A 26,565-nucleotide genomic window follows, 5' to 3' on the forward strand; every position below is an offset into this window, starting at 1 on the left:
AAGTCCGCAGACATACCGCTGTGTCACTGGGGGGGGGGGGCATTTGTATGTGACGCTTAACCCTTGAGAACGGTATAAGCCGAAACTTCGGGATTGAATAAAATTGTTTTTTTTTCTGAAGTATGCTTAGTCGTTTTTTTGTAAACATAGTGATATAAGCCGAAACGTCGGGTTTGAATATAATAGTTTTTTTCTGAAGTATGTTTAGTCGTTTTTTTTAAACATAGTGATATAAGCCGAAACGTCGGGTTTAAATAAAATAGTTTTTTTCTGAAGTATATTTAGTCGTTTTTTGTAAACATAGTGACATAAGCCGGAACATCTGGTTTGAATAAAATCGTCTTTTTTTTTCTAAAATATGTTTAGCCGTTTTTTTTTGTAAATATAATTATAGAGTTTTGTTCGTTTGTCCAAAAGCTACACAATGGACTAACTACGATATGTAAAACCATCATGGGGAATCGAACCCGATTTTAACGTCGTAAGTCCATAGAAGAAACAATTGCTGGAGAATGTGATTTCTTCAATTTAATCTAAAATATTGAGACTTGGTATACTTACATAGGCATGGCTGGATAACGCAAGCATGAAACATGTTACACGGTTCACCAACGCGTTGTGAAAAGGAACTCAGTGAGAATAAATAAACATAAATGTCAAATAGGTGGATTTATGTTGTTGAAGAGTGCGTAAGATTAAGTTAAAAACGTGAATTATGTGAACGTGTGAAGAAAAAAAAACATTGTTATTGGCTATGGAAATTCAGAACATCGATGAAATTATAGTAAAGTTCATGTGCCTATACTGTAGAAGGTCCTATCTAACTGTATTGGCAACTTGATAATAGAAAATCTAAAAAACGCTCTGGTAGGCCAAAAGTCTTTTCAAATATGTTCCAGGGGTCACAGCTAAAATTCTAGTCAGTAGGTGAATGTGGTGTTCCAGCTGAATAATAACCCCATTCCACAAAGCACATATAAACTTTACCTGGTTTCAAAGTCATAAGTTTGGCATGGCGTGATGGTTATGGCGCTCGATTCGCGGGTTGCAGGTTCAAATATGCTCGACTTTTCAGCCGCGAGGGCGTTATAATATGACGGTCAATCTCATTATCATTAATAAAAGAGTAGCCCAAAAGTTGGAGATGAGTGATGTTGACTAGAAGTATTCCCCCACCCCCTAATATGTAACTTCAACATTAGGGACGGCTTGCGCAGATATACCTCGAGTAGCTTTACAAACAAAGTCATACTATCAAGTTGTCTTGGAATGATTTAGCCAGAGCCTAACATTTCATAAAATAAAATGTTTTGGGGAACATCTGAAGGGGTTGATTCGAAAGGTTATGCTACAGTCATGATTATCTTGCTGAGTTTTCGAAACAATAATTGAAGACCAATTGTACCAGACACTTGTGGGGCCTAGCTAAAATCAAGACTCTCAGAAAAGCAGCTTTATTCAGACGAAACACAATTCCACTGTTTCAGAGAATGGTCTCAATGACAAATTCGTCTTTATACCCATATATCTAGATTCGTTTAGCAAGCTTGAGTATAATTTCATTCAGTTTTAGCAGGTATATAATGTTGATGAGATAGATCACATTTTAGTTACATATTATGTAAGAGACTTAACTTAAAATTAGTTATTACCAAACTTACGTATCGTATTCAAATATGTATTCAAACTTATTTATAATACAGTATACCATAAATACATGTACGTATATGTTCATATAAATTATACACCAGTGTAATACAACATAATATTTCATTATTATATGATAATATTGAATCGTATCTTATTTTTACTTAATTTGAAATTAAAAGAAAACCACAGATATAATTGACGAAATTGTTAGTAAAAATTAAAATATAAGATTCTTTTGGTAAAACCCCCAGTAGCACAGCGGTATGTCTGCGGACTTACAACGCTAGAATCTGGGTTTCGATTCCCGTTGTGGGCAGAGATAGCCCATTGTGTAGCTTTGTGCTTAATTACAAACAAACAAATTTTTAGTAAAACCAATAATTAAGTCGTTTCATTTTTTACAGGAAACTTAAGAAGTAGTTTATCGAAAATAATTAGAATTTCAGTTACTTTTAGTCTCACTCAGGACGTACCTTGTTTATATGGTGGTAAAACACAGCAATGTTAGTTGCTTTTAACACAAAACCTAAACATTATCCGAACGATGAAATGTAAATAAATTTTAATCACTACGTACTTTAAATCTTGACTGATTCTTGCAATTAGCTTTAATTCCATATGTTTTCTGACTGAATTTGAAACTTATACGAACTTCGATTTGGATAGTGTTAATAACAATCGAAAAAAAAATCTAGTTAAGTAATACTTGATTGAGTTAAGTATTCACATTAAACAGTAATATTTATACGCCAAACTTTGTAAACAAAAATCAGCTACGTATATGTCATATAGTATCATTATATCTTTAATACAAATATTCCAACCACCACAATGTTCAAAAATTTGTAAATATCTCGCGAGAAATAATTTACTCATTACAATAACAAACAGATATATAACAATATTACAAATACATCTCCTTCACATATAGATCACTTCTATCTCAATACATTATCATCTACATGTAGACACATTGTACACTCCCATAACTGTCATTGTACGTTTCTGTTATGAGTTATATATTGGGATCATGATCGAAAACACCGTTAACATCGAGAATATCCAATTAAACGTACTAAATAAACTGATAACGTATACCAATCTATAAGTTGACTATTCTGCGTCGATTGCTAGTGTATCTACTTAAGTTTTAAGCTGGTCGGTGTTTGTAGAAAGTCATTGGGATCATGTTCGAGAACACAGAATGTCCAACTAACAAACTAATACAAAAGATGAAAGGTACGTTTTATAACATTTTACTGGTGTAAAATACAATTTTTACTATTACACAAATATTCTTAATTTTTAGTCTACTTACTAGTTTTTTTTGTTTTTATCGAAATAAATTAAACAATGTAATATATTTTGGTACCTACTTAACGCGTATTTTATTTAATAATAGTGTGTTGCTGCTAAGTGTCCTTTGAACTTCGATTAATGTTTTTGAAGTTCCTTTGTAATAATACTATAAATTAAAACAAAAAACGTAGGTATTAGTGGGTCAAAAGCAGTTGCTAAATGTACATTAATAGTTTATAGACTTTTTTTGTGTTACTGCATGATATCAGTTTAGCCTAAAAGACAAAAAACAAACTCACCTGTAATTGGAATACCAGTTAGAACTGAAATAAATTGAGAACATTGAAGAAATCCCCAAGAGCGATTAAAGTTTCTGGGTCGGACTTTCTCAAATATGTACATTTTCAACGTGTATTGAAACCCACCACAAAACACCCCATAGATCCAAACAAAGAATACGTAACCATGGTAATCGTTCACCGCACAAAATGACAATATGGCAATTGCTGTTCCAAACATGGCGGCTTGGCAGAGATATTGGCGAGCTATAATGCACTGTTCACTGCTTTTCACTATCAAAAATCCAAAAATGAGACATCCCACACTGAAAGCTATCCCTAGAAAGGCCTGGAGAAGAAGAATAGAGGTGTTTTCTAGTCCCTCGTTGTCTGCTATGATGGCCTGACAGAATAATAGAGAAAGCTCTTAAAAATGCAACCTTAGGTATAACATATATACAAATAGATATAACAACAGAAAATATTAGAATATCATAGGGAACAATAGCATAAAAGTAACAGTTTTTCATGAAGTTACACTTAAATATTAGTTAGTGTATGATTTTTCAAATGTCTGTATACGCGCATACACAGTGTTGAGTATGTTATATTAAAATATGTTTAAATATGCAAATAAGCCAATTACGTAGCAGCTTCAGACGATATAAGATCGCGGTGGAACAGCATTTATCCAAAAGATATTTTGACATCGTTTGAAGCTTCATAGGTAGTATAATGCCATCTAAAAGGGATCGATTTTGAGAAGGACATATTACAGCTCTTTCTGACCCAAAATTTTCGTACACTCAGATCATACATATTTGGTTATATCGGAAATTTAGAATTTCCAGAACGAAAATATCCTTTGTACATAATGACATTGGAAAAACCAAGGAATATGGATCAACGTGGGGTAACCAGAACCACCCAGAAGGAGACCTGTAACAATCGTATCACGGCTGTAATAATCAAGTGCGATGTCTTCTAACAGGTGAGAATCCACGAAAACAAACTCAGCGACAAAAGCTGTCCCCGTATGTCAGACAACAATACATAATACAATTAAGAAGGATCTACATTTGGAAAAGCGACAAAGTCACTTTTACACAAGTTGTTTTCCTGTTATATATGAGTTCAATAGTTACATAACTCAGGCAGCTGAGGAATGAAATGGTTAGTTATGCTATTTCAAACAAATACATACCAGTCAAGTTGTCGGACAAAGCGCCTAGTAATTTTTGTGATCTACAACTGCTGAAACGGGTGCTGAGAAACCATCGTCCTCGTACATTAAATTAATTATGGAAAGCATGCAGGGAGGAGCGATGTGCACTGGATGTTACAGTTTTACGACAGAGCTTTTTACAATGGAAACTATACTGCACGGTCGTCATATAGAATATAACCGAACGTGGCGACATGGACTGTAACGACGTGTTGAGACTCCAACATTGTTTTAATATAACGTACTCAACCTCTGTACATACAGAAGTAAAAGTATTTTTTTATCGTAACTACCCATATGGTTGTTCCTTAAGAGTTCTCTGTGCTAAGAAGCTCTTCTTTCTTTCTTAGGTTTGTACAATGTACACTGTATTCGTGCACTGGTTATATAGTTATGAAAGATAACTTACATACAGCTCGAATTTAGAATTACTTAGATTTCATCGCTGGCTCTATAGTGAGGTTGGGTATCACAATACAGATATATGTAAACCACATTTTATTCACCAATTTCAATATTACAGCTTTCACAAGAAGCTATCGATCCAACTGTTAAATATTAGAACTCACAGTACATGCTCACCTTTGAAAGTAACTCACAATGAACAATGATAACCGAATAACGTAAAACAACTCAGAAAATATAACTGAGAGCAATAATTAAACCCGAATAATGTAAGACAACACAGGAAATATAACTGAGACCAATAATTAAACCCGAATAATGTAAAACAGCACAGGAAATATAACTGAGAGCAATATTTAAACTCGAATAATGTAAAACAGCACAGGAAATATAACTGAGAGCAATAATTAAACACAAATAACGTAAAACAGCACAGGAAATATAACTGAGAGCAGTAATTGAACAGTGTACAATTTTTACTTAATTAATTAATTAACATGAGCTACGGACTAGCACAAGTTAGGCCTGACTTATTTCTTAACTAGTGCAATAACGTACAATACTTGTCTTCACAGAGTTCAGTGCTGAAAGTTTAAACTTATTGTATATGTTAGGTATATACTTACCAGATATTATATCGACTTTCAGCTATGATTACTATATAAGTCTGCCTGATAAAATATAGTTTTTAACATGTAGTCGGTGTGGGTGTTACCAAATTGATAGTTCAGAACGGTAGATAAATTACAAAAAAAGCACTATCAAATATTAATGAGTTAATTAGTCTCCATGCACAAAAGCTTGGATTTGTATAAACTTAACATATATTTTGTTTTCAATTGTTTTATTGTCTATTAAATCCTAACGGTAGTACTTACTTTAAATTCCACTCATCACGATGTATTAATATCATAAAGTTTTATATATCATTGCCATTGAGTGTGGGAAAAAAGTTTCAGATTATATTCGTATTAGATTTCATAAAATAATTCAAAGTCGTGGCTCACGAAAGATAAAGAGACACAATAGACGAACTACACTAGTTTTCAAAAGTTAAGCAACAAACCTAATATACAAATAATTACAAAATGATGCGAGATTTATCCATCACACTTGGACTACATGTCCGTGTTTACATGATGCAACTTGTGTAAAAAAGGGAAAGACATTTAATATTTAACAAGTGTCAATGGAGAAAAGTAAAAACCGCCGAAAATGAAGAATTGAAAAATATGAGTAAGAGATATTCAATAAAGGACGCAGTCTTCCCTGACGGATTCACACGACTCACGTCATCTTTATATACTGTTTATAAAATTATATACTAGAGAAGAAGGTAAAAAGAGTCTGTTGATGCATAAGAATAGTTTTCATATCTTGAACTTTCTTGTAAGGGGGTTGGAGGAAAGCAACGCGTCTTTCTAGAGCATCCCTAACATGCAACTGAGGTTAGGTGAGTTTGCTGACCACTTCTTATGGATGATGGTGTGATCTAGCAGATACTAGTTGATAACATGTGCCCTGTTTGGACAAGCATTATCGTCAATTAAAAGGAAGTTATTTACTATTGCACCTGCACGTGTTCTAACATAGGGATCCAGAATACCACCCCTGTTTCTCCGGTCGTTCGTAGTACCGCCCTTAAATACATGGAAGTCTGTAGATCCAGCCAGGGAAATTCCTGCCCATACCACCATACGAATATTTTTCCTTGATGAACATGTGCTGGCTGCTTGTTCCATGTTTCTTTTAGATGGCTACACGCTGTAAGACACATTTTAGGCTGAATCTTGACTCATTTGTAAAAGAAAATGGCTCCATTTACATGGTGTCCAAAATAAATGTTTCTCAACTCCACTTCAAACACTCTTGTTTGTATTTATGGGTCAAAGGGGTACACACCATTACTCGTCTTCTATAAAGTCCTCTTTAATGCAGCTTTCTGCGTATCGTTGAAACTAATACCGATCTCCAAATTCAAAGACAGTGAGATGTATAAGGATCAATTTCGTCGGGCCAAAGGTTACACATAATTGTCACCTTCTAGGGTTGTGACCCAGGGTTGACATTGTACTGTAGTCAAGCAGTATTTCCATAAAGTTAGAATTGTGTCTATAGACGACAAACAACACTTCTGTTTACATTTCAGCCACCTTGGTCTGTGACTGTTTAACTTCAAGGCCTACCAATAGATCTACACCTTAGGGCAAACTTCCTTACGATAACGATTACACATTTTGTGCAAATTACCTTTACACACTTATTCTACTATTTATCCCTCTACATGCATAATTTCAAATCAGCAAAACAGAAAGAAAAAAATTGCAAAAGGCTTAATTCGATTTATTCATATCCTTATTACTATTACAAAAAAAACTTGTTTTCCACAACATTTTTAATATGGTAAATGAAACTTTCTTTAACTTTTTTGAAGAAAAAAAAAGTGTCTTCTCCGAACTCCTCAGAATACTCTTTTTTTCTTTTAAAGTTAAAACAACATTAAGACATCTCTAAAATATTGTATTTACTTACCATATAAAAACAAGGAGTATAAATACCAAAGGAACACAGAAACGATGACAGCATGACGATTTGTAAAGTCCTGGTCCGCAGCAGTGAGAAGTCGAAGAAGGGGTTTTTTTCTTGTTGAGCAGATTTGTCTTTGACTTTTCGCTTCTGGTTTTTTAGGTGAAGAATTGCCCTTCTCTGGGGATGATATAACGAAGCTGATCGATAACAAATTCCAAGTAAGAAAGTTATGAAAACAATTCCTGTTAATGCTTGAAGTCCAAGTCTCCAGTCTAGCGCTCTGTGGAATCAAATAAGCTTTCTGCATTATCTATTTTAAATTTTTAGAACATAATAAAATACGCTTACGCATTCTTTATATCATCTGGATATAATATCAAATATTTAATATTCTTAATTACTTATTATGCAAATTTAATATTATACATTAATAACCAGCTTTAGTATGGAAAATATGCTACAATATTTTGAAGTGGTTCCTGAAAATTTTATGATAAATGTTGTATAATTTTATCAAATACGCTATAGCTTTTGTGGATTTAGTTGTGTAACCAACTGGGCTTTAGAAATAAAAATCATGACAGGTAGTTTTCTCTAAATTAAATACATTTTAAGTTATATTTTTCATATTCAAATAATGGAGTTATTATCCAAAATAATAATAATTAAATACATTTTAAGTTATATTTTTCATATTCAAATAACGGAATTATTATCCAAAATAATAATATCGCATAGATCAAAGGATTTTGTGGCATTAAACACATTTTTGTTCTTCATATGATTGCTGAACAAACTCCTTGCCTAACTTTATCTCTACTGGAAACCTGAATATTCGCGAAGTATACAAAATAAATAGAGTTCAAGAACTATAATCTCCTTTTCGTAAGTTTATAAATATATACGACAGACTTATTGCAGCGAACAGTAAATCACCTATGGATAAACACACTACGGCTTATATAATTATCTCGTAAATCATGCTGCCTTTGTGAAATGGAATAGATTCATAAGGTTGATACGTTGTCAAATTTGCCTTTGTAAAAGTTCGTAGTTTAACTACTTTGCAGTGAGGGTTCAATATGAGTAAAATATATATTTTCACAGTTGAAATGCTAAATATTGATTACTTAAATTAAACAAATGTGTAAACTATTGAAACTATTTGATTTGTTGATATATATATATACACATCTTTACTGGGGTTAATCGCACTTTATAAGAACGATGCTCCAGGTACTACTCTTCCCTTGGATCTTCTTCCGCCAGGTACTGCTCTTCCCTTGGATCTACTTTCTCCAGGTAACGCACTTCCCTTGGATCTACTTCCTCCAGGTAATGCTCTTCCCTTGGATCTACTTCACCCTTTGTATATCGTTCTCACTGTGATGCTCAAGTTCTTGTTAATTGTCTTTCTAGCAGTTCCAGGTGATATGCACATCTTCACCGCAATAGCGTTTTAAATTGGAATTTTCTCTTTACTAACCATAGCTTTTATTCTACAGGGGACTGACTATTTCAGATTATCTTAGATAATTTTTTCAACGCTGTTGTTGTCAAAGGTGTCCTGTTGAGCGAATTGTTCCGCTTTCACGAAAAGTAAATGAACACTTTTTTCGAAATGTCCGTCACTAGGTTTTACATTCTGTGTGAACATCTTTCTTTAAAATTGCTTTATAAATATATAATATATATATATATCCCTCAGTCATAAGACAGTATTGCACTTTCGAGTAATCAAGAGATCGCTCTGATCCAAATATATAGTCGTTAAATACGTCGTCCATGGCATCACGAATCCTTTTTGACGCAATATAACTCTATTCATGGCAGTATTACGCTTAAGGTGTTCGCCTTGATCTAAATATATAGGTGCTAAACATGGCACCATGACTCCCTACCTTCAGCAGCATGCTACTCCAATAGCACATACAAATCGTTGAAATAAGGTGCAATTAACCTTTATATTTACGCATGGTCTAAAGAATAAATTAAAATAGTAATTATTTCTATATTGTAATAGTTTTTGACTGACCGATGTATATCATGCGAATAAAAAGGGACTTACTAAAAATATTAAACTCTTTTCATTTTCATATTCTAGTTCGAATGTTTACTTGCCTTAAAATTTCTCGTAGAAAAACAGACATCACAGTAATTCCTAATCCAGTTCCTGACTGAACAATGAGCTCTACAAATTCACGCTTGCGTTTGAAATATTGACCAATCATAATGTTGGACGTCTCTCGTGCCATGCCGAGTCCAAAACCCATAAATATTCCATAACTGAAGAAAACTTGGTGAATTTGCAAAGCAAACGAAGTAAAGAGACAACCAAGCGCTGAAATAAATCCTCCTAAAACTGCTGTTAATCGAACACTTTTTCTCCGACAGAGGGCCACAATTACTGGTGAAAGGAAAAAACCTGAAGCTAAAGACAGTGATCCAATCCAAGCTGAAAGGAAAAAAAATGAAAAGATGTAACGTTTTGAATCTAATTATAGGAATACAAGTATCAAATCATTTATGTCATGAATATTTGAGTACATTTTTATACATCAAACAAAATTGTGAACATTGGCTTACACTTGAATCTGAAATAAAATGGACGTTACGAATTTGAAATCTATTCAGGGTCTTCCATTGTTTTAAAGCGACATATAGAGGCCACATATAATCAATCTCAGTTTGGGAAAAAAATTACTTGCTAAGTCAGGTCAGAGAAGTACGTGACCTCAACGCTCTAGAGAAGTATAATCATAGCTGCTTAAAATATTTTTATATGAAATTTAAAGTCCTTATAGGCTATAAGCCTCGTTCTTTTTTTAAATTGTTTTAATTTGTTGTTTTTAACGAATACATTCTTAAAGATAAGAAAATAATCATCGTCTGTTTCTCTGATATTTTCGTGAATGAAGCTTGAATAAATATTATAAACCTTCTTAGTCATTTGAGGTAATATACATTATATCCATCATGATGTGCTTTCATTAACTGATTACTTATTCTGCAACAGCTGTATTTCTCTTACTGTTTAAACTGGCAGATCTTGATATATTTTCTTTTCTGGAACATTTTCAGTAAATATTTCTCTGATTATGTTTATAAAAATTAAAAGCTTTACTTACCTAATTGCCTGTGACTTTAATGAAGTCTATACAAAACAGAAACGAATTTTACAAATATTATAAATCGGAAAGAATTTAGAAGTAGCCGTTCGTTAACAAATAAACGTAAGTACGTACACTTTTTTTAACGTGTAAAGTAACTTGAGTTTGTGAAATAAACATATGTTATTGCAAACAGAGTGCGCAGGAATTATCAGATTAGCATTTTGTTTTTGTTTTCTTGTACAGTCTATTTACTTTAAAACTTGACTCGCAATCTGAGGGTCGCGGTTTCGAATCCCCGTTACACCAAACATTCTCGCCCTTTCAGCGTTATAATGTGACGGTCAATCCCACTATTCGTTGGTAAAAGATTAGCCCAAAAGTTGACGGTGGGTGGTGATGACTAGTTGCCTTCCCTTTAGTGTTACACTGCTTAATTAGGGACGGCTAGCGGAAATAGCCCTCGTGTAGCTTTGCGCGAAATTAAAAACAAACAAACAAACCGAAACAAAATAAACAATGTGTGTGTGGTAGCATCTTGTTTATTTCATGAGACTTGCTTGCTCCAGGGGTGGGAAACCCCTGGTGGTGATTGTGTATTTTAATCCGATGCGGATGTACGTCACTTGATCTTGATTGATCTTGAGTGGAATATGGATCACTTTGATTTGATTATCTATATTATCTAGGTTTTATAACATGTGCATTATTTATAACAATTGATCGCCTATTAAAAACATAAAAGTCACCAAAGCAAAATAAATGTTAAACTTATTGTTCTTATTAATCAACGAAAGTAAGTAAAATTTGAGTAGAGAGCTCAATCAAACCCAATACAAGCGATATCTCTTGATCGAGCAAACATTAAGAAAGCTATAATAAAGTATGCTAACAAGCACTGATAAAAACAGAATGAAATTAGGTGTTGTTTTAGTATGAATAAATGAGCTTAATTTGTTACAGGGTAATTTAGAGTATTCCCTCTTACATAATAATATATAATATGGATGAAAAGGGTTTATAGCCAGTGTATAAAATAGTACATATAAAAATAGAAAAACGCAAAAGAAAATTAAAAGTACCTATAGAATGTCGTGGAACAGTACATAGAATGATGGAAAATATTATGTCAAATATTACGAATGGTGATACATGGAAGTCTGTTTAAAGCTGTATATAAAGTATAAAGATAGATAATGGAAAATTTTGTGAAATTCCATATACAAAGTTAAGATATTTCATTTGAAAAGGGAAAGCAATGAATCAATTCATCCTTACTTTCAAACTGTTCAGCGTTTCAAAAATCATCTCTCAAAAACCCTAAGCTCTAAGTATGGAGACAACTTCATGTTTAGAATTTATTTCATGGTTCGTAAAATGACAGTTAAACAAAGAAACGGAAAGCATTGCAATGCATCATAAAATAAAACACTGTATTTAAAATGCCCAGAGAGTTAAACTGAAAAAGAAAAGATAACATTAGTTTGGAGGAAGCACGAAGATCTCCACTTCGTGAGATGGTAATCATTCTCACTAAATTTTGCAGGAACGCAAGCGGGGCAAGATGCCCAAAACTAAACGTTGTTACTTTTGGCAACCGCTTGTAACTAATTATTTTTAGCGCTGTCATTTCATAACGTCACGTTTTTTTCGAACTCACAAAAGTCCAGACGTTACACATCATTTGTGAATTAGGAAATCGTAAATTCTAAAGATAGTTCTTAAAATTATGTTAGTAATTATTCTGAATACAGTGCAGGAAAAAAAAACGTTTGTTATGATTCATTATTTTCAGCTACTCCATTGTTGTTGTTTTTTCAGCATTTTAAAGAAAAAATGGATCAGATGATTAAACACCTTATGTAAAAGTGTTTCATCGAGAAAATGACAGATACAGGAAACAGCATGGTAAAATTAATTTAAAGGTTTAATTCTACTAAAGATGTTTTCATGCCAAAAAGTAACAGTGTTGTATTGTAATAGTAAATATTTTTACTGAACACCGTTTTCTGTAAGAAAACGCGCAATTATAAGGTCAAACAAAAAACAAAAACTTTAACAATAGGAGGGTGTATTCTTTGATGAAGTTCAAAGAGTGGCAGAGCCTTCAGTAGAGGGTAAAGAAAGTATACAGGTGCACTGAATGTTGACCATAAATGGCTAAGTTGAATTTCATTAGTTGGTAATAATGACAAGGTAGTATAAACATAAAAAGCTTGAATATTTCGTTTTATTAGTTTGAAAATTAAAATTTCCATGTGGGAATTAATTCATTGAATGACAGGGTAAATTTGTACAAACATAGAAAACTTGGTTTACCATTTTTTTCTTCCAGAATATAAAAAGCACATGTTTGGGTGGATGGATGTGGTATCCTGGTCATTGGTTTTACCGATCGATAAATGTATGTTGACAAGATGTACTTGTATATCTTTAATTTTGAATTTAAATTGTGAAGTCCAAACTTCTTAAAGATGAACAAGTCGCTTGAAGAATTGATTTGCTCTGAAAGGTGTGATAATGAAAGGAAAACTAACTAATATTAATTTGTGATCAAAGCAAACTACCTGCATAAATCAGAACTAGTGAGAAGCATAGGAAATTAAATATAATGATCAAACTATATTACTTATAACAATTGTAAGGCATTGTTTCATGAATCGGGTTAATGTTATTGTTAACAATATTTTCAGCCGTAAACTCAATAATATCTCACGAGGTTCGATAAGCCAAGGGGGCGTTGGTTACTATTATGTCTATATATTTAGCTCACAATGCAAAATAATCACTAACCAAAAATGGCTTATTCCCTTTGTCACTCTGTCGAGAACGCTTTCACACTTCTTTTTTGGTAATGCTCAACAATATACATCGTCGCTTAGCAACAAAACTATCATCTGATTGTTCTTAGGCCAACTATGGTGTTCATGTAGAATGCTCAAAATTTATGTTGATTTGTTGGAAAGGTTTGCTTTTTTGTTCTTTGTTTTTTTTTATAACTTCGGCGATATAACTGCAAAATAGTTTAGTTCAAAAGTTTTATGACACTGAGTTGCAGCCAAAAGCAAAATTAAATTTACCAAGTAGTGTTTCAGCTAAGCCTTACGTTACGTTTATGTACTAAATTAGACTACAAATAGACCTGCCATTACTAACGTTATAGATTCAGTGTTTAATAAGTTTTAAGTGGTGAATAAATATTAATTAATAAATATTATTTTGGTAGTTTAACAGATATATGTTATCTACTTGGCCTTAAAACATAAAGAAAAATGAAAGGTTATTACTACGAAATATATTTTATCCTTTGTACAATCGAAAGAGTTGAAAATTTGTGTTGGAATGTTCGCACTATATTTTCTACTTCCTGACCTAAAATACAGTGAATAGGCTCAAGAATGCTATTTAAATCTATTTCTTAGTGCACATGTACTTTTGTTCACGATAGCATTTCATAATTCATAAAATTTTAAAAGGAAAAAAGGAGGTTATTAGCCCATCAAGGATGTCCATTCTACTTCCTAACTATAACCACCCCTTACTATTCATCCAATCTTTTCTTGAACTCACTTAAATTTTCTGCCTCCACCAACCATTCCAAAAGCCAACCATCCTCTTTGAAAAGCAGTACTGTCTAAACTGCCAAAATTTGAATTTATGATTCCTTGTTGTATTGTTTCACTGCTAAACACAAAAAAGTTTGATGGATCTATATTATTAATAATCTTAATAACCTTAAATATTTCAATCAATCCATCTGACCCTTCTCCTCTCCAGAGAGAAAACAAACTTAGAGATTTTAGTGTCTCCTCATAGGACAATCTCACCATCCCAGGTATGTGGCTCTTCTCTGAATCTTCTCCAACAATTTCGTTCTTGAGGAAATGAGCCCAAAACTGTATACAGTATTCTAAATGAGGCCTTACAAGCGATCTTTACAGTGAAACAATGATATCCCTTGTCTTGTATTCAATGTTTCTTTAGATGCTATCCAAAATCTTTTTAGGCTTATTGCTAGCTACAGTACACTGTTTAGATGACTTAAATACAGTATTTAATGTATTCCCATTTAAATTGTAGCAATAATTTGAATTGTGAAAATCTACATGCATTACCTTACATTCTGGATAGTTAAACATCATCTGCGATCAAGTGATCTAAATCTCCCTGTAAGTCTGCAGAATCTCTGATACATTTAGCCATCCCAAAAATCTTAAAGTCATCTGCAAACTTCAGAATTTGTTGGTCATTCTAGAGTCAGTATCATTAATATAAATCAGAAACAGAAGAGGACCCAGCACAGAGCTCTGAGGCACATCGCTTATAACTGTGATCCAGTCAGATCTAACTCCATTTATTACTAATCTCTATTTTCTATCCAATATAATACAATTTTCCCACACCCACAGATTTAATTTTTGTAACAAGTCTTTTGTGAGGCACCTTATTAAACGCTTTCTGAAATTCGAGGTAAACCAAATCCACAATATGTTCTTCATCAACTCTTACAGTAGAAAAAAAAATGTAAGAAGATTTGCTAAACAAAACTTTCCCTTAGTAAAACTATGCTGGCTCTTTGGCACTATATGAAACTGCTTTAAGTGACTCTGCAATGCATATTTAAACACATTCTCCAAAACCTTTTCAGCTACTGATGTAAGACTAACTAACTGGACAATGTTTATCACCTCCTTTAAATATTGGACTAACATTAGCCAACTTCAAATCTTCTAATACTCTTCCACTACTCAATGACCAATAATAATATTAGCTAGCGGTTCATAAAAATAATATTTAAGTTCCTTTAAAACTCTAGGATAAAGACTGTCTGGTCCAGGGGACTTATCTATTTTTAACTTTCATAATTTTCTCTTGCAGTTTCAGAACTTAAAATGATATCGTTTACATCCGTATTTTCCCCATGCATTAATTGCTGTGGTTTAATCATAATACTTGTATCTTCCTTTGTAAAAACTGAAGAGAACATATAATTTATTACGTCTACCATTTCATAATCTTCCGAGATCAGCTCCCCTCTATCATGTATAAGAGGCCCAATCCCGATCCTAACATTTAGCTTACCCATCATATACCTAAGTAATTCCTTATTGTTTGATTTAACTCTCTCAGCCAACCCTCTTTCATATACAGTTTTGCTCTTTTAACTTTCTTTTTAATCAGCTCTCTTGATTTCCTATAGTCCTTCAAGTCCTTATTATTTCCAGTAAGTTTAAATTTCTTGAATTTATTATGTTTATCCCTAATATGATCTCTTAAACCTTTACTAAATCGTGCTGTGATCCCATCTGTTTCCCCTTACCTGCTCCCCCTCATCCCTAACAAGTGCTTAGAATCGGTTGCTTAGCCTAAGCCCGAGCCCATCCTTGACCCTAAATCCATTATTTTCCAAGCTTTTTGCCCTATTTTCTTTCTTAGCTCCCTTGAAATCCTGTTTGCCAACTGTACCCACTTCATTCTATTTCGAAACTATAAAATGTGTGAATTGCGAAACATGGAACTAATGAAAGCTGTGGCACACTCCAGAACAACACATTTGGTGTTTCTAGACGTTCACGTTTTCTTTTCAGCTGAAGTTCCAAGGAAAAACTCCCTCCATTTCCCCCTCTCACAATATTAACCTGTATTTAAAACAGATTACTTAATGAAGCCCTTATACTAGCTTGAAATAAAAACGTGAAAAGTTTGTTGATAAGCAAACAGTAAAAATTGAAAATTTAGTTAAAATGTATACCAAGAAAGAGAAAATACAAACAACCATTTTTTTAAATATTATAACTATACGTAAATCATTTGGGAAGAATGGCATTGAAATTGAACAGAAAGCACCACGTCCCTTCAATCAAAGCCTGTAACACACAAGATAAATTCAAGGTCTTTCTCAACACTCGGGTTTCGATAGCCGCGGTGGGAAGAACACAGATAGCCCATTGTGTAGCTTTGTGCTTAACTAAAAATAAACAACCAAGATCTTTCTAGGTTTTGTTTTATTTTTGTCTTATAAAAGAGCAGTTAAACATTATGTCAGTCCTCATTCGAAACAAACACTCAACTAGTATCACCAACGAAATTACTATTAGACAAAGTAATAAAGAAACAGAAACTACCAGTAAAATTTGACTACATAATCGTAGGTACTATATTTATTTGAATTAAAATATCTTTATACTTTTGATCAAACACCTGGGGATTATTCCAAATCGTACATAATACTTCGTAATTTACTTACAAGGACTCGATCCGCTTCTTTTGATAAAACTATAGCTCATGTACTGGTAGGATGGGTTAATAAGAATTATTCATATTATTTATAAGAATTATTTATATTATTTATAAGAATTAATTATATTATTTATAAGAATTATTTATATTATTTATAAGAATTAATTATATTATTTATAAGAGTTATTTATATTATTTATAAGAATTATTTATATTATTTATAAGAATTATTTATATTATTCATAAGAATTATTTGCACATTTTCATGAATTGTCGTGTTGCACAGCTCCAAGCCGTGGCGCCACAATGGCGGCATTTTTAACTTTGTTATATTAGATTAACGACGAACTCCTCCACCATTCGACAGTGAAGTGCTGCCATGCCGTAGACAGCTTTATGGAGAGCGGAATATGTCATAACATTTCCAGAGGAAGAGCAATCGTTTAGCGAAATGGCAAAGAGATTCAAGGCCAGGGGTACAAAAGTTTTAAAACGACTGTTTATGATATAATGAATAGTATTAGCAGGGAAAAATCCACATACCCATTTAATAATACAAAACTATCTACAGAGCATCGAAGTGCGAGGTCCACGTGGACCTGGAATGACTTAAGCTGCAACAAGAATCTAACAATTTATTATCGACCAAGAGATGACAAGAATTTTTCAACATAATACAAGGAATGTAAACAAATTTTTTAAGTCTTGTTTTATAATTGTCACAGATTTCTCAAATAATGGAAAATTTAAACTTCGCAAAATGCATAGTAAAGGTATATTTTAACTAGTATCGGTAGAACCTGAGTGAGTAGATTATTAAAACAAACATACAAATTTATAGACCACCTAGTTTATCTACACATGCAAAATACACTGATTATGTGCCATGTGACTGAATTTCATAAATTCAAAAAAGTATTTTAAGATAATGATTAACAAGGAAGACAATGGATACAATATTCATTCCGACTTTTAAAGGAGCATGAGAGTAGGTAGCCATTTTTAAGAAGCATAATTAACAAATACCATTTCTTTGTCTTACTGTTCAAAGAAATCTGTTATCAGGTTTTTAACGGTAGCAATCAAGAGAAAACGCTGGGATTACAACCACTGGAAATAAAAAGGCGAATGTAACGTAGAGCAGATATCTGATTGGAAAAAATAAAGCTCAAGAACCTCTGGATTTATCCACCCTCATAAAGGAATAAACCGACCAAATTCTTTAATATGAGCGTTCATCTCATCCGTACACTAGTTCCAGCTGCATTGTTGAATCTACATCAAGGAGGATAAAATCCCGGTTGTGGTTTTATCGAAATTTCATCATGATATATTTGGAGTTGCATCCTTGCCACTGTTGAAGAAATTGGTCAACTAGGACTTTGTTTGTAGTTTATAGTTCTTCGAACCAGACAAGAGCCCAATTCTTAGGGCTCTTCTTGTTTCTTCCAAATGTCACTTCAGGGCTAAATTGGTCCGCTTTATAACACTTATGCTGTTTATCAGGTTTCACCTCAGTTATACGTTCAGAAGAAAACTATACGACTGGCAATATATATATTCCCAGCCAGCTACGTCAGTGGCATTTGTACTGTAGCAACGTATTTTGACAATAGTTTACAATGTCGTAAAAGGTTGGTGGTCTTACGACAAGTAACATTCTGTTATTAGCAGTTTAAGAAAATTCCAAAATTAATGCATTCCTCAAAACTTCAAGATTTGCCTTAAGTTTTTTTATTTAAAGAAATGTATATATATATAACTCCCCAGACTTACAACGCTAAAAACCTGGTGTCGATACCCGTGGTGGGCAGTGCACAAATAGCTCATTGTGTGGCTTTGTACTAAATTACAAACAAAGCATATATATAAAATAACATAATCTGTCTTTTAGTTATGTTTTTACAGACAAGTTTGCTAACGAAAATAATAACTTATGGATGCCAGTTATTATGTGTATACACAATAACAACGATTGTTTTATTCAATCTCATTCCAAGATGAAATCATTGACTCACTTGAACTAATTCATAGTGACTTTAAAGAAAATCCAAGTTAAGTTGTATTAGGTTTGGATGTTGCACTAAAGGTCGAGAATTAAGGTCATCATGAGTAAATATAACTTGATACTTCTTGTAAATGTACTTCTTAAGGGTTATAAGAAGCTTTCAAGAGCTAACAACTGCAGTAAGACAGTCTAAGCGTAGATTATCTGGTTTGAAAATACAGTGTTTAGCAAGTAAAGAATTACAGTGATTAAAATACATCACTTTGGAGAATTCGTTCCATATTGTTTCCAAAACAAATAATGTGGCTCTTTAATAATGTGAAATTATTTGATAAAATTCAAATAACACTTTCTGAATGATAATCTTTGTTTGTAATTGAGCACAAGGCTACACAATGAGCTGTCTGTGCTGTACCAATCACGGGCTATAGTTCCGCAGATTTTCCGCTGTACCACTGGGGGACTAAATTAAATCACCCTCATTCAGAAGATATATTCCAATCCCTATTTTTAAACTTTGTTAAAATTCATAACTTCATTTATCAACAAAAAAGAGAAGACAACTTCAGGGGAAAAATGATTGAGCATAAAATCTATGTTTGAATATGTTAGGTTGTAAAAGCCAAATATACAATAATAGGGAAATTAGACAAAATAAAGTCATAAAGTAACGTTCTTTGTTGGGATCTAATAATGGCTGGAGACGGCTTGAATGGGTAATGAAGAAAAACTTTAATATAACAGCAAATGTACAACGTTTCGACAAGGTTTTGTCATCATCAGTGACAAATCATCATCAGGTCTCAAAGTGGGTTCCTCGTCATCGAATTTGTTGGGATCTCTTTAGCTCTTAACGACATATCACTATAAAATATACAGTACTGTTTCAACTAGTGTTTATATCACGATCCTGTTATCTCACTAAATATAACTCTATAAAATGCAGTGCTGTTTTTACTGGATTCTATATCACGATCCAGTTATCTAACATATTACAGTCTATATTAGAATCCTGTTTTCTCACCAGGAGTATATCAGTACAAGATACAGAGCTGCTTCTATTAGAGCCCTACTTTATGGTCTTCTTAACTCACCAGACATACATCACTGTCTTCTCATTATCTCTCCAAACGTAGACTATTAAGAATTTATTACTGTTCCTACATGTTTCTATATTAGTGTTTTACGAACTGTTTAGTACTGTTCCCCTTTCTCTCCAAACTCTGTTAATGTGTGGCGTGCTGTTAATTTCTGTTCTTTCTTTCGAATCGTTTAGCTTTTTTGTTTCCTCGAAACAATACAATACTGGTACTGCTCGTATCTGCAGATGTAAAATACACAGTAATATAGTACTGTTACTGCCTGTTTCCATGATCTTATTTCGGTATCTTTTCATAAGTACGTTAGATAAAACTCCCTATTGTTCCTATATATTCTGTTATGTTATAAGATGTTTCAATGAGCATCATAATTGTTTGTTTGTTTTAGACTCAGTTTTTGTTCATGAGTCTTAACTCTAATGATTCGAACTGTTGCAAAAATTAGATAAGGCGTGTTTTCAGTTAAACAGATCCACGTACTCGAGTCTGTACCGTATTTGTACGTTACTGTATATTCTAGACACGTTTTGTTTCCTGACGGTCGTTCAGATATAACGATACTAAAACGTCATTAGACGAAGACAATGATTAACATTTACATTGTCTTACTTAGAGATAATCACAAAAATCTACTTCTCTTTAGCCTATCCTTCTTCAGAAACCAACAGCTTTCGACTTATTTTTTATCTTTATCGCCATCTTACATTAGAAACTAACATGTTTGGATTTGATTTTTATCTTTATCGCCATCTTACACCAGAAACTAACAGCTTTCGACTTGATTTTTATCTTTATCGCCATCTTACATTGGAAACTAACAGGTTTGGATTTGATTGTTATCTTTAGCAGCATTCTAGTTCAGAAACCAACAGCTTTTGACTTGATTTTTTATCTTTAGCACCATCATACTTCAGAAACCAACAGCTATAACAACTACAACACCTAAAATACATTGAGGACAAGATGTGGCCCACCGTGATGGTCTGCCAATGAAAGAGTTCGGTGTTCGAAACAAGATGCACTGAACACTATTCGCAATTGCATCTGTGGACACGTTCTAAAAGTCACAGTCAGTCCCATTTATTAGCTGTTTGCCTTGGCTCTGTAGTTCAAAATTTGAACCGCAGGGGTCTCCGACCCAGTCGTTTAGGGTACGTGTAAATAGGTGTAAATTTCAATTCCACGTTATACTTATTTGTGCTTTGCGTAAATTTTTATATTTAAGCGAGTTTCAAAGAAATACGGGGCTTGCATAATTCATTGATTAATTGTTATTTTTCCGAAGAATCTAAATAAAAGTTATATTGTATAACAACGAGGACATATACAGAACTTTAGACATGGTTCTTCTTATAAACTGCAAGTAACGAAGATGCGTTTGTCCAATACGAACTATCCATACTTAAAACTTTATAGCTTAGTTAAACTAGGATATAGATTCAAGGAAACCTATAATTTATGCACTGTATTATACGTAGGTTCAAGAAAACCTCCAGCTTATGGACTGTATTATACGTAGGTTCAAGAAAACCTCCAATTTATAGGCTGTGTTATATGTAGATTCAAGAAAAACCTTCAGCTTATGGACTGTATTATACGTAGGTTCAAGAAAACCTCCAATTTATAGACTGTATTACATATATATATATACGTAGTTTAAGAAAACCTGCAGTTTATGGACTGTATCATACGCCTTTCTGAAATACTACGGAATAACTTAATTATATTTGCATAATATATAGGGTTAAGTGTGTTTAGTGTTTAGCGAGCAAGGATTGTGAATCCGAGAGTTCGTGGTTCGCGGCCCGTTGCTGCAAAAATTCGTTCCGCACTTTGGGATGTAAGTGCGTTATAAAAGTGAAAGTCAAATACCATTACTTGGTTAAAGAAAAGTAGCTCATAATTTGGCGGTGGTTGCTGTTGATTAACTGTTTTGCATCTTTTCCATCTATGTGCTTAAAACTAGCGTCAGCTATGCACAGTTAGCTCTTTTTCTATTTATGTGCGAAAATCCTGAAACAGTGTATTATAAATATGATTTATTTTTAAATACAGATTATTTCAACGTAACTTAAGGGATTTTCAGAAATTTCAAAGGACCTCAATCAATTTTCAATAAAAAAAAATCCGCCGTATTAAAAATGCCACTATTTAATTGTGGATTGTATTTAATTAAAATACAAATTAAACGAAGAATTAAAATTTGGGTTTCCGTGTGTTTTACTTACATTATTAACTTTAATTTACATGACGACAGTTGTTGTTTGTTTACCTAGACCCTAATTTATTTTAAAACCTGACTTAATTATTTATTGAACATAAAATTGAGTATCGAAGTTTGTTTGTTTGTTGAATTTTGCGCAAAGCTACACGAGGGCTATCTGCGCCAGCCGTCCCTAATTCAGCAGTGTAAGACTAGAGGGAAGACAGCTAGTCATCATCACCCACCGCCAATTCTTGGGCTACTCTTTTACCAACGAATAGTGGGATTGACCGTCCCATTATAACGCGTTCACGGCTGAAAGGGCGAGCATATTTATTGTGAGAGTATCGAAGTAGTCTAATACATGAAGATCCTAACTTTAGTTTTCAACTCTAGAGAGTATTTCAAGGCCTGGTATGGCTAAGTGGTTAGGTTATATTTCAGGAGGTGAATGTGATATACAAAGTTTAGTCACCATTACTCATGTACTTATATCAGTTTTATATATAAGAAAACTGTATATTAAAGTTCCATGATCTCAGTCATTTCTTTGTAGTCTAATATAAACGTGGTGGCGCATTTTAACACATTTAATATGTGTTAATATGGTTTTTGAGCATTTAAAAAACTCCTTCACACGACTTCGTTTAGCTTTTGTGCCACCTATATTTCATAAAATCTGAATAATTCACTCAGTAACTCCTATTATCCTTAAACTTGTTTCCCAGTCCTTGGGTGGTACGGTGGTAAGTTTACGAACTTACAACGCTAAAAGTTGGGATTCGATTCTCCGCAGTGGAAGAGCAGGTAGCCCAAGTAGTTTTGCTCTAATAGAAACAAGCAAACAAAGAGACTTGTTTCCGGTTCTAGTCTTGTGGGGAAGAATTAGCAAAGTTGACACAAATGTTATGTGAGCTAAATAAGGTGTATTTGTCTGTGATAAGTTAGATGATTTTATTCAGTTAGTTCCTATTTAGATTGAATTATAATAGTATTATGAGAATTCAACAGAGCCTATAAAATGTATGTATAAAAATGCTTTCAGAGTTAAACTGTAGATAAACAACATACATCCTTCATAGTGAAAAGTACAACAATGTATATTTTGTACACCGTCCCTCATGTACATACAAATGTAAACCAGTGCTCATACAGTATAGCATTCATACACAACACGTGTGGTGTAATTTAAGAAGTTAAAGTTGAGTTTTTTTAAAGTTAGTGTTAAATACATTATTTGTGGGTTGATCATACAAGGTATTAATAATTAACTCAAAATATTTCACAATATAAATCTTCTTAAAAATTAATTTAAAGAAAAAAAATAATGACAAACACCAAATTTATATGTTCAAAAACTACCTTTGTGGAAACTTAATCGTCGTTTAAAGTTGTAGAATGATATATATAAAATTACTTATGGTAATTTATCTCGCATAGCTGCAACGTTAATTAGGCTACATAAGAAAATCGTGATGTTACTTAATGTGCATTAAGAGAACTTTCATTGGGTAATATAAATGATAAAGATTATGTTATAATTACAATCGTTCGGATTTCGTAGTTTTATAGGGCGTTTCTGCTAATTAGGGTTACAGACATTTGATAAGGCAACTCAAACATAAAGAGGATTATACTGATAAAATGCAAATTTCAGGACATTTTCAACGACGATAACACAGTGACGAGTCATTAGCAAGAAGTATCCAATTTTATAGCGAAGATATTCTAACTTAAAACTGCTCGAAGGATTCCTCGGTGCTTGATTTGGGCATTGCTCTCAACGAATTTCCATGTATTTGCTTAATGTAGGTGAAAATTGACAATATAAAAAACTAATTTACTCACAGCTTTCAATACGCAGTGACTGCTAAAGCAAGAAACGGACAATTTATTTATTTATTATTTTTGCATTTCGCCCAAAACTACACGAGGTCCATCTGCCAGTCCTTATTTTGAACTGACGGATTAAATGAAAGGCAGCTAGTCAATAACACCCAACGGTAACTCATGGGCTACTCTTGTCAAACTAATAGTGGGAATTAGCCGTTACTCTTATAACGCATCTACAGCCCCAAAGTGCAGAATGTGATTTTATTTTTTTGTTGTAACGAAAAACGTATTAATGAACCTTAGAGCTACAGTCTGTCTCGTTAACCATTGGGCTGTAGTCTGCCAGAAACGGAAGGACACGCTATCCATCATCACTATCCACCTATAACACACTATCTGACTATAACACACTTCCCAACATCAGTGTGTAATTATAACACAATGTCAAATATCACAATCTAACTATAACGCAATACCAAACACCGCAATCTAACTATAACACAACACCAAACACCGCAATCTAACTATAACACAATTTACAACTATAAATAACACACTATCGAACATTGCCAGATTTACAGAACAACAAATTATATTAAGCAAAATACTTTCCACGGATCTATCAACATAAAACCATTTAGCGAATCTAACATTACTTAACACACCTCCAAGCATCACTGTATTAACTATAATACGTCCCTCAGTGAGCCAGCGGTAAGTTTATGAACTTAGAAAGTTAAATTCCAGATTTTCTATTCCACTTGATAGACAGACCGCAGATAGTCCATTGTGTAGTTTGGACTAAAACAGCAACAGTTATAACACACCACCAAACGTTACTACCCAACTGTAACAGACTATCTAACACATGGCACACTATCCAACATCGTTTGATTTACAGAAAAACAAATTAATTATATTAATTCAAAGATTTTTTCAGGGATTAATGAATATAAAACCTTTTTATTTATTTATTTTTTGCTTTATTAGAATCGCTATATGGATCTTAAAACAAAGCCGCTTTTGGAATATCTAATAATCATATATTATTACAATATAGGCAGCAGTAATTAATAGAATTATTTAGTCTTTAACAATGTATTTCTAAATTTATAAACTATATATGTTAAAATAAATGAAGCAACTAAAATAAACATCAAGCCACTTGGAAAACCTCCAGTGTTACTTAATAGAACAGTAAGATTGTGTAGAAAATTTTCTCTATACAAAAACGACACAGGAAAAAAATAATGAAGCACAATACTTCAAACCAACACTCTAAGTAAAGATTTCGAACGTTTTTGTGAGTTGAATTTAGACATATATACCTGGTCTATAGCGATATTACTTCTGAACCAATACAGTCAAAACGATCTGGTTATTTTATTGGTATGGATGAAAATAACATCAAAATAATTTTTTTTTTCTTGCGGAAAAGCTACGGTAATTGAATAAAATATTTTCAAAATTTAATAATGTCTTTATTTTTAAACTTGATATGAAGTAACAAAGTTGAAACGGTTATATAAATCACAAATAATTCAATTATCATGTTATACGCTTGTAAATATAAATGATTTTACAATTAGAATATAACATGTCATGTTATCAAGTGTTTCTTTGCTTTCTTTTGAATTTTTCACAAGGCTATTAGTCGTCCTAATTTAGCAGTGAGACGCTAGAGGGAAGTCAGTTAGTCAACACTACCCAGTGCCAACTCTTGGGCTACTATTTTACCAACGAATGGTGGGATTTACCGTCACATTATGAAGTGATCGGTAGGTTTTCACACTTTTTTGATAAGCAATGATTTATAATTAATCCAATCGTTAATTTGTGATTTATACAATGGTTGTTTGTTTTGAGCACAAAAAGCTACAGGATAGGCTAACTGTGCTCTGCCTATTGCGGGTATCAAAACCCGGTGTTTAGCGGTATAAGCCCTCAGATTTATCGCTAGCTAACGAGGAGCTTTGTATAATTATATTACAAAAAACATAGGGCATTATACTTAAACTATCTAAAGATAATAAAACTTTTATTTAAATTTTGTTCACAATTGTCTTCTTTCCTCGAAAATTAATTCATACTTTGCTGGATTTACATTAAAATTATTAACTTAGTCCCAATAAAATGTTGTTGTTGAATGTTTCTATAAAATAATTCATAACATAACTAACGTATAACCTTCGTTAATCTAGCAATTTTTCTCCACTTTCCAATCGTACATAATATGTAAAACACTATGAAAGTATTATATTTTGGCGTTGAAATGCATTTTAAAATATTAGCTTATACTTTATTTAATTAATACATTTTATTGATTTTTTTAGTAATTTATATTTTGTTAAATGTTTGGTAACCACAATTATTAGCAAATAACATTAAAATGTTTAAACATCTTGATGTAGATAAGCAGCAATCTCATTAATGCGTATGTTTTAAGAAACATTTACTCTTTAATTTTAGTGTACTTTGGTGACAGATTTTCTTGTAGGCAGATTTTGTTAAACAAGACCGATGTCTGTAGGTTTACTTTCTTCTTAGAATTCTTCTCAAGAAGTCGATAAGCCGTCTTAACGTTGTTAGAACAACGGGTAAAAGTTGTAGATAGTGATGAGTTGGCCGACGCATTTAAAATGCTTGCTGCATCCATTATCAAGGCTGAATGTTGTGTGAATTGTG

The 26,565-nt window shown here is 32.8% G+C and overlaps 1 protein-coding gene across 1 annotated transcript in view; it reads right to left on the bottom strand.

Annotated features, from left to right (window-relative positions):
- LOC106477468 (monocarboxylate transporter 10-like) overlaps positions 1–26,565 on the bottom strand; it is a 144,291-nt gene that overhangs the window by 6,806 nt on the left and 110,920 nt on the right. The window contains exons 2-4 of the mRNA XM_022381470.1: positions 9,508–9,841; positions 7,390–7,666; positions 3,249–3,630 (exon numbers count right to left, since the gene is read on the bottom strand). Of these exons, the coding sequence (XP_022237178.1) occupies positions 3,249–3,630; positions 7,390–7,666; positions 9,508–9,841 (993 nt within the window). The remainder of the gene's footprint in view (positions 1–3,248; positions 3,631–7,389; positions 7,667–9,507; positions 9,842–26,565) is intronic.

Source organism: Limulus polyphemus, unplaced genomic scaffold, assembly GCF_000517525.1.
Source record: "Limulus polyphemus unplaced genomic scaffold, Limulus_polyphemus-2.1.2 Scaffold166, whole genome shotgun sequence".
NCBI lineage: Eukaryota > Metazoa > Arthropoda > Merostomata > Xiphosura > Limulidae > Limulus > Limulus polyphemus.